Source organism: Octodon degus, unplaced genomic scaffold (assembly GCF_000260255.1).
Source record: "Octodon degus isolate 3935 unplaced genomic scaffold, OctDeg1.0 scaffold00200, whole genome shotgun sequence".
In the NCBI taxonomy this organism is placed as follows: domain Eukaryota; kingdom Metazoa; phylum Chordata; class Mammalia; order Rodentia; family Octodontidae; genus Octodon; species Octodon degus.
In genome coordinates this window covers 615,180-625,295 of record NW_004524776.1, presented here as the reverse complement: position 1 = coordinate 625,295, position 10,116 = coordinate 615,180, and the positions used below count along the sequence as shown (strand labels likewise).

Here is a 10,116-nt window from a genome sequence, read left to right as displayed (position 1 = left end):
TCTCTCTCTCTCTCTCTCTCTCTCTCTCTCTCTCTCTCTCTCTCTCTCAAAATGCAGGACCTTGTGCTTTCTGGCAGGCATCATACCACTGACCCACATCACCAGCAATGTCCTCTCTCCTCTGCTGGATGCCCTCAGCTGCCCCACTTTCCTCCTTTTCAAACCACAACCCTTCTCAATCACATCCCCTGCAGCTCTTTGGGCCCAGGGTCTTTCCAGGCAAGAGGGCAGCAGCACCGCCTCCTGGATCTCCCATCCATCCTTGTGGTGGGTTCCCATCCATCTCATTACCCCAGCAGATTCAATTAACCAATTTGATGTTGCAAGTGTAGAAAGCTAAGCAATTATGGCAAAGAGAGCAGGTGCTTTGGAACTCACTCTCACAGTGGGGCCTGCGAAGGATCCAGGCAGACAGAAGTTAGGGAGTGACGCACAACAGTCTGGCCCGAGGTTGGCCAACACAGGCTGTGCAAGGGAGCCTCGTGAGAGCTTTGAAAAGTGCAGATGCACAACAAGCAAAACAGAAAAGCAGGTGCTCTGGTTATTTTAACTTCTATGGCCGGGATCCCAGGCACCAAGACTTTTTTTTTTAACAAGTCCTTATCTTAACCCCATGCCCCTTTCTGGAGGCTGTGACAGAATACAAAGGGTGAAGAATTCAAGAACACACCTTTGCTTCAGGTTCTGGAGGGTGCAGAGACTCAGAGTACAATGTTGGGTTCTGGTGAAGGCCTTCTTACTGCAGCACGGCACGGCACGGCACGGCACGGCACTGCACCGCACTGCACATCATACTGGAAGGTATTCCCCAGTGACACAGAGCAAGCACACAGCACTAGCTTGCATTTCTGGTCCTTTTCTCATAAAGCCACTAATGCCATCACATGGGTACCAGCTTCATGGCCTCATCACATTCAAATTGCCTCTCATAGGTCCTACCTCCAACCACTAATATATGAATTTAGAAAGTAGTCTGCAACACAGGAACATTTAGGGGCTATAGTTGAACCATAGCAGTTTCCAAATCAAGCACTATTAATAGATGGTCTACTTTAGGGATTTGAATGTTAGGCAGGACCGGGACCTGTGCTGCAGTTGGACTCTTTTTTTTTTCTTTCTTTTTTTTTTGCGGAACTGGGAATTGAACTCAGGCCCTTGCACTTGCCAGGGAACCGCTTATTCCACTGAGCCATCTCCCTGGCCCCATCTTTCAAACATGCATAGAAAGGCCATCACTCACCCTGATTCACTTCCTGGTCTTCCAGGTGTTTGATCCCAAAATGTAGTCTGCAAAACTACAGCATGAGCATCCTCTGCCAGCTGCTGGAAATGTACCCCTGCTCAGATTGGACTCTGGAGGTCCAAATCTGTATTTTAGCCAGGTCCTAGAGCCACCCAAGCATGAGACAGTTTGGGTCTCAGCAACACCAAGGGTTGGCAAAGAGCAAGGCCTGTCTGACTCTGCCTGATTTCCCTTCTCCAGCACTACGAGGCTGCCCCCACTGGTTACCCCTAATGGATTCCCACTGAAGCCCATTCCCAGGTCAAGCAGGCAGCAGCTCTCTCAGAAGTACACAGGGTAGAAGGGCAGCAGGGCATGGGTCTTCCACACTGGCCCAGGCAGCCTGCTTACTCCTATTCACACCCACTCTCGAAGGATGAATCAGCCTGGATTTCTCTTCTACAACAGAAGTCCTGCATGTCCTCTTACCCCCAAGACCCTTCTGCTGCATGTCCTCTTACTCCCAGGGCCCCTCTGCTGATTACTGCCTCCTCATCATTTGGTTCCCAACTCACATGTCGCCTCCTCACAGAGTACAGGTCAGACACTTTTTTTTCTTTTTAAATATATTTGCTTGTTACAGGGTCTCACTATGCAGCTCAGACTCATAGTGACCCTCCTGTCTTCAACCTCCCCAGCACTGGGATTACAGGTTTGCGCCACCTGTGGCTGGCTTAGCCCACCCTGGGGGCAAGGTTGGGAATGGTACGGCACATAGTGCCAGGGATCAAACCACGGTTCCTGCGCTTGCCTAAGCTTGCCTAATCAGGTGCTTTAGTCAGCTGAGCTATCTCGCCCGGCCCCCCGGTCAGATACTCTGCACACAGTCTATGTCTCTTCTCCACAACTCCTAGACCAACTCATGGTTTGACTGTTAGCTGATGTAGCAGTTGATTTATGTCCCTCTGTCTCCCTCTGTTTCCTTACCAGAACCAAGCACCATAAAAACATGGACCATGCATACCTGTCCTTTTTCTTTTTGCAATATAAGAACTTGAACCCAGGGCCTATGAATTGATTTACATCCCCAGTCCAGTTTTAAGATTTTTATTTTGAGAGAGGGTCTCACTAAGTTGTTAAATTCTTCAGGCTATGTTCCAATTTGTCACCTTCCTCCCTCAACCTCCCGGAGTTTTGGGATTGTACACACGTAGTATGATGCCCAGTCTGGCTCCCTTCTGAGTAGGTAGCATCCAGCCAGGCACATGGTGGGACTTCAAAAACAAACTATCCTAGGAACCAATACCTGCTCAACTCCTGGCCAGAAGACGCCTCCCAACTCCATCTGCCAAAAACCAGATCCTGCAGGCAGTGACGCCCCTCCTTCCCCCATGTCCTAGGCATGTTCCTGGAATGGGGCTTTTAACTAAGTCCACCACAGAAACAAGACTTCTGAGTGTCTTTTTGAAGGCCAGGCAACTGAGAAATAAGGCACTTAGAGGAAGCGGAAGGAGGGAGAGGGCCAAAAATAAATGATGTGACATTTGTTCCCCTGTAACCCAGACATTTCCCCCCACACTGACCTCTACCAAAGACTGAGCACCTCTGCCAATGCTGGGAAGGACAAGGACAGGAAGGGGACCAGTGTTCTTCCAGATAAGCCTCAGGGTGGCATCTGGCTGCCAAAGTACTTTTACTATTTGTTCTTCAAGAAACAGTAACAGCTGCCACTTAGAGCACTTACTTGGAGCCAAATGCTGTTCGAAGCCTTTTCCCATATTTAGTCACTTGGACTTTGACATCAGCCCATTGAAGTAATAACATATGCCAATTTCATAGATGAGGAAGCTGAGGCAGAGAAGCCAAGGATAGTACCAAGATCAGAGACCAAGTGAGCAGCACACGTGAACCTGAGTCCAGGGTCAGCCCCTGACCGCTGTGCTCTGCTCGCTGGCAGCAGCAGACAAATGGCAGCTTTTCTCAGAAGAACCAGCCTCATGCATCAGCGTCTAGGGATTCCTGACTTTCTCCGGTTCTGAGCAGCTCAAATCACATTTCCTTTCTTTTCCTTTAATTGTAGTAAAATACATTTGAAATGTACCACTTTAACTTTTTTGTGGTGTACAGTTCATTGGTGCTAAGTATGTTTACACTACTCTGCAATGGCCACTACCACCTTACTCCAGAATTTTCTGTGTGTGGTTGACACAGTCTCTGGCTGTGCAGCTCAGGCTAGTTTTGAGCTCTCTTTGTAGCACATGCTAGTCTCAAACTTACAAAGATCCTCCTGCCTCAGCCTCCCAAGTGCTGGTATCAAAGGTCTGAGCCATCATACCCGGCCTCTCCAGAGCATTTTTTTTTTTTTTTTTTTTGCAGAACCAGGGATTGAACTCAGGCCCTCGCACTTGCCAGAGAAGTGCTCATTCCACTGAGCAATCTCCCCGGCCCCTGCCAGAGCATTTTGTATCTTCCCAAACAAAACTGTGCCCATGAATCACTAAGCCATTCTGCATCCTAGTCTCAGCATAAGGACCTCCACTCTCGTCTCTGTATGATAATAATGGCTCTAGACACCTCATAGAAATGGGAATGTCCTATGAATGGAACCATTCAACATTTCTCCTTGTGATGGGCTCCTTTCATTCAGCACATCTTCAGGGTTCATCCAAGTTGTAGAAGGCCCCAGAATTGATTTTCTTATTCAGGCTGATGATCATTTCTTTCTATGTAGTAGACACACCAGATTCATTTGTTTGTATTCAACCATCACTTGATTTGTTTCTGCACTTTAGCTATTGTGAATAATGCGACTATGAATACTAGTGAATAAAAACAAGCTTCTGCTTTTAATTCTTTTTTGCTATATATGTAGAAATGGAGTTTCATTCTATAGCAATTCAATTTCTAATTTTTTGAACAATTGCCATTGAGTTGCCTGCCCTCTCTCCCTTCCTTCTTCCCTGCTTCCTTCCTCCTTTTTCTTCTCTTCATCTCCCCTTCTTTTTCTTCCTTCCTTCCTTCTTTTTTTTTTTTTTCTTTTTCTTTTTTAAACTTCCAATAATGGCCAAGCACTTCAGCAGCCAACCCCACTTTACTTTCTGAGTTTCCCAGAAGGCCTAAGGGATGCATGTGCCTACCTCAGGAACTGAAAAGCAATCCTCCTCTCTTTTCTTTTTCAAACTTTAGTTACAGAACTGACCTGACTGAAAACTGCAGAAGAGTCCTCCTGTGACTGAGAAAGGGAACTGTGCAGAAAGCCTGGCCCAGCAGCTAATTATAAGTTTTTCTCAGGGATTCTTGCAAATGCTTTAAATGCAGATCAGCCTGAACTCTGTTAAGTAGACTTTGGAAATACAAGAATGTAAAGACATAGTACAGTGATGCATACATACCCAGGTTTGTAGCAGCACAATTCATAATAGCAAGTCTTGGACGCGGCCTGTATATCCATCAACAGATGGATAGATAAAGAAAATGTAAGATTTACTCACAGTGGAGCACCACTCTGCCAGAAAGAGAGGTAGACGTGCGTCATTTATGGGAAATGGATGCACTTGGGGACCATACCTGAAATAAATCAAACGCTCAAATCTAAATACCACGTGGTTTCTCCTATATGACAAACCCAAAATATAAAAAAAGAGCAAATTAAAAGACAGATAACAGGAAAAGGGGACAGAGATCTTTTGCAATTTGGGAAGGGGACCAAGAGATAGAGAAAAGGGGAGAAGAGCAGATGTGTTTCGTTCATGTAACAACTCCCCAGGAGAAAAGCGATCATTACCCACTACTAACATGTACTAATAAAAAATCAAAATTGAATAAATGAAAGTAAAAAAAAAAAAAGAAAGAAAGAAATACAAGAATGGATTACTTTGAGATCTTCTGCCTGGAGGTGACAGCTCTTTTCCTCAGCTGACAAGGAAAGCAAGTAGAATCTTATGGAATTGCATTCAGGAGAACTGCAGCTTTGCCTAGATTTGCACCAGCTCAGCCCCATTTCTTCTGTTATTCCAGCCAGCAGCCTTTAAGTTAAATGCCAGTCAGCTCGAATTCCCACAAAAGATGTGATTCTGAACCCCAACTGAGCATTAGAAATATCTGAGCCATTTTAAAAGTATGTATAAAGGTATAAGACAATTGTTCCCCTTATCTTCAGGGATACATCCAAAGACCCTGGTGGATGCCTCAACTCGGGAAGAACAGCAACTCTATGTATGCTTTTTCCTAGGTACATACATAGGATAAGGCTTTCATTTATCTACTAGGCATAGTGAGAGGTTAACAACAATAACCAATAATAAAATAGAAGAGCTATTATAACAATATATTTGAAAAAAAACCAATATATTTGTAAAACTTACAAGAATGTGTTGTTTATTTCTGGAATTTTTCATTTAATATTTTAATGTGATCATATTATATTTTTATTAAATTATGTGTTACAAACATCTTTCTCCACTTAATCACCTATCAGTGATTAATATATTGAATAGATATACTAAGCTTTGCACAACCAACCTCCTGTTGCTGAGCATATGAATGAATAGATTTTAGTTTCCCACATTACAAAACAACATGACTTTATTTATCTTTGTATCTAAACCTTTGTTCATACCCTTGTTTGTTTCCATTTGGCTACATTCCTAGCATTTGTAGTAAGGGGAAAGAATGATTATGATTTTTGAAACTTTTGACTTGTGTTATCAAATACTGCTCTAATGCATTATTCCAGGACACACATTTGAGAGTTGACAGTCTCCTTTAGGATATTTGGGTAAAGGGAAACAACACTTTGAACAATCAGTAATATTTTCCTTTTTGCTTTCCAGATTTATGACTCTTTCTGTCATGGCAAATTTTAAATCACTAAATATAGACAGTAACTTACTCCCACAAGGAATCATCTCTGTTTTCACCACAGTACACCTGGCAACCGCACTGAAGAGTTACTAAAAGTAAAGAGTGAAATCCACTTGTCTTACTGGCCTGGAGGGATGGGATACATTCACTGTTAATTAAACAACGGCAAGAGTCAGCAGGACATCCTTGGAATGCTTGAGTCACCCCCTTAGATCAGGGATAATGACTGTCTGGTTCTCTGTGCTGTTCATGACACTTGTAAACCACACCTGGCCCAGATTAGGTGTTGAATGTACACTCGCTCATTTCATGAATAACTTTTTGAAAGACCTAGCTCCACACCCATGATGTGTTTGTGTGTGCACCCAGGATGGTGTAGAATGATGCATGCCAGTGTTATAGGCAGCCGAGTTAGACAGAAATACTATAGGCAGTCAGACAGGGCCAGGCCCTCAAGGAGACAAGATGGAAGACAAGGTGACTTTACAACTGGGAAGAGGCAGACCCATGGGCCACACCTCAAGACCAAGACAAAAGAGGAAACACAGCTACATACTTCCCTAGGGATGGGCATCAGGGATTAATGTTCTAAATAGGTATCAGTTACCTTGAAAGAGCCCAAATGAGTCACTAGCCCAACCCCAACAGGAAGAGACCCTGTCTCGTATTCAAGCCCCGTGCTACGTGACTCCCCATTTGGTCCTGGACTTAATCAATTTTACCTGAGCAACAGTGCTTGTAATCTCATTGGTTTGCCATAGTTTTATCCCACCTCATGCCCACCTAAGTGAGTTCCCATGTCTTCTCCACCACCTTAGACCCGCCTCACCGCATGGTTTTCCTCTTTAAAAGTCCCTGAAGAGACAGCTTCCTGGGGGACAACCCACTCGGGCCACCCTCCTGTCCCTCTCTCAGACAGGAGCTTTCTTTCCCTCAATAAATCTATTCTGCTCATAACCTCCATTTGTTCCTAAAATTCATTCTTCGGTTTTAGAGAACATGAACTCATCCAGGTCAGGTCGGGAGATCATTTTTCCCTATGACATTTGGAGGTTCCCTGTATCATTTGGAGGTCACCCATCTGAGATCAGTTTTTCTCACTGTATCACCAGCACGCTAAAAGGGTGCCTTTAGGAAGAAACTGGAAGGATAAGGAAGGGACCAAAAGCTCTCCTCAGGAACACGTATGAGATTGCTTACTCTGAGCCACACTCAGTGCTCAGCACCCATATGTGTGGTGATCTTCTTGAACTCACAATCCATTTGTTATTCTCCTGTTGCCACTGAGAAAACTTAGCTAGTTATCAAAAATAGGTAACTAATGCACCCTGGAAACAGTGGAGTAAATTACACTCTGGACAAGCAGACAAAATCCTACAATAGTACTTATACATCTACTTAAACAACTTGAATCATAATCATCACCATCACCACCACCTCATCATCCAAGCTACTATCCAATGAGGACTTAGTGTATTAGGGAGTTATGTATTTGTAAATCATTTAACTCTTCATGCAAATATTTATTGTATATATTTTATGAATGAGGAAACTTAAGACTCAGAGAGACAGAACTGGTACTAGATCATTCTGCCCATGATATTCATAGGTGGAAGTGAATCTGAACCTGGTAGCTGAATATCAGATATCAAGTTTTTAAACACAACTCTCTAGATGGTTTCTGTCTCTAGGACAGTCAACTGAAATGTCTTACTTGGGGCTTATCAGGGTCTAGGATGCTACACACCTGTAAACACTAGGCTGGCATTTTCCAGTTCTTCTTGGGGAACTTTGAAGCTGAAGGATTCATTGTAGAAAGGGTCAATTGTGCCTCTTAAGAAGGATGTCTTCTTGGTTTTTACAAGCTTGAGACCATGAACCAGCTGGATCTTCACAAATGGGTCTGAAAATAGGACACAACACCACAAAATACTGGCGATCATATCAACATAATCCATCCATCCATCCATTCTTTCATCTACATACTAGTCCATCATCCATACAATTTTTCATCTATCTCCCAGTCCATCCATCCATTCATCCTTTTATTCATCCATCTATCTATTTTCCCATCCACTTGTCAGGTCATCTTTATCATCATTTCATTATCCTTTTTTTTTTTTTTTTTTTGGCAGAACCGGGGACTGAACTTAGGCCCTTGTACTTGCCAGGGAAGTGCTTATTCTACTGAGCCATCTTCCCAGCCCCTCATTATCCTTCTATCTATTCATTCTGCCATCCATCCATCCATCCATCCATCCATCCATCCATCCATCCATCCATCCATCATCTATCCCAAGTTCCCTTCTATCGATGTCCAACCATCTATCCATCCATCCTTTCACCTATTTCACCATCAACCCATCTGTTGACTCAGTAATCTATTCATGCTTTCATTCATTCGCCTCCCCAGTCACCACTCTAGGTATCTTCCTTCTCTCTCATTTATTTATTCTCCCATCTATCCATTTATTTTACTACCTATGCATCATTTTCCTATCTACCTCCTTATTTGCTCACCTCTTTCTCTCTTCTTCCAGTTATCTAATATTGATTGAACCCCTCTCGTGTTTTGGGTATGAAGTTCATTTTATAGATGAGAAAAATGAAGAATCAAGATGAAAAAATGATTTGCATAAGATCAGGCTGGTGGAGGCAGAATCAGACTCAGAGCCTGCCTTGACTTTCTGTCTGTCATGATCCTGAACGTGAGCCCATGATCCATATGTAAGAAAGCAGAGATGGGTGAGCTGCAATTACCATCTTCATATCTTTTTATAGTTATGTGTAGTGATATCATTCAAAACTTTACTGTACTAAGGGAGCAAACAACAAAGGACAGAGCCTCAGGACACTGGTTCCTTGTTACTCCCGCAAGCTGGAGACAAGGTAGTAGCAGATTCCTGGAGGCAGCGCCCTGTCTGTTCTTTGCTCCCTTACCTGGAAAGTTACCAACCAGTGATACGTAAGACAGTTGGTGAGTGCCGGAAGGCAATCAGATGGCAGTTTGTTTGCACCAAATTACTTATGCACATTCCTTAGCTGTTTGTGGCCCTCAATAACTGAGAAGTTTCCCTGGCTCCGGGCTCCAAGAGAGAGACCAATCTCAAAGAGACCTCTGTAGCCATATTCATCTGGTCTCGGCGTTTCTTTCAGCACCGACTCGTAACACAACAGTTATGTACACTATTTGACTTCATATTTGTTTAAGCAATCCACTGAAAAAGACACAGTTCTTATGTCAGTTTTTGAGATGCAGAAATTGAGGCATATAGTAACTTCCCCAAGGCCACATCGTTTGCTAATAGCCAACTGAATCTAACTGAGATTGGGTTTCAGGCAGTGGGGCTCCAGAAGCGTTGTTCATTTTATCATACAGATCTCACACAGTGAGGCGTTTGAGCCTCTCCAGCCTTTTTACCTGCTTTGCTGTTGGAACTGTTGCAACCTCTGTTTCATAACATAGCTCTTGAGCACACAAGGCATCTTCTAGATTCAGCTGTCACCTGATGGCAAATGTAATTTACTTTGGCTACTGTCCTAAGAGAAGACAGTGTTTCCATCACTGAGTTGAAGAATCCCAGTGACTGTGGTTATACAACAGTATCATTGTGCTGCCACAGGATATAGAATGTGCTCTGTTTCATTACGAGTGATATGCGAAGTGGTTTGCTATAAAATAGCAGACGCTTAACAACAGTCTTTTGGTGCTAGGATTCACAAAGGTTTATGGTACTTGTGCAACGAGCTGGGAAAACCCCACAGGCTGTGCTCCCCATGGCTGCTGATTAGAATGAGTGGTTATGGCACACCTCCAGTACCTGCAGCACGGCCTCTACTCAGGCATAGTGTCTGAAAGGCAAGTCCCTTTCTCAAGGCTTCAAGTGTCAGAGAAGATCTAGACTTCAGTAGTGATTTTTTTTTTTTTTTTTTTTTGGAACCAGGGATTGAATTCAGGTCTTTGCGCTTGCCAGGCAAGCGCTTATTCTACTAAGCTATCTCCCCGGCCCCTTCAGTAGTGATTGCACCTG

At 43.7% G+C, this 10,116-nt stretch overlaps 1 protein-coding gene across 5 annotated transcripts in view; it reads right to left on the bottom strand.

The window, feature by feature from the left end:
* Syt17 (synaptotagmin 17) overlaps positions 1-10,116 on the bottom strand; it is an 82,724-nt gene that overhangs the window by 25,970 nt on the left and 46,638 nt on the right. For 4 of the 5 annotated variants that reach the window (XM_023704701.1, XM_004644485.2, XM_004644486.3 and 1 more), the window contains one exon: positions 7,833-7,988. In XM_023704701.1, coding sequence (XP_023560469.1) covers positions 7,833-7,988 — 156 coding nt within the window. Of the gene's footprint in view, positions 1-7,832; positions 7,989-9,506; positions 9,592-10,116 lie in introns of those variants that run through there. The other variant, XR_002818792.1, reaches the window with a different exon arrangement.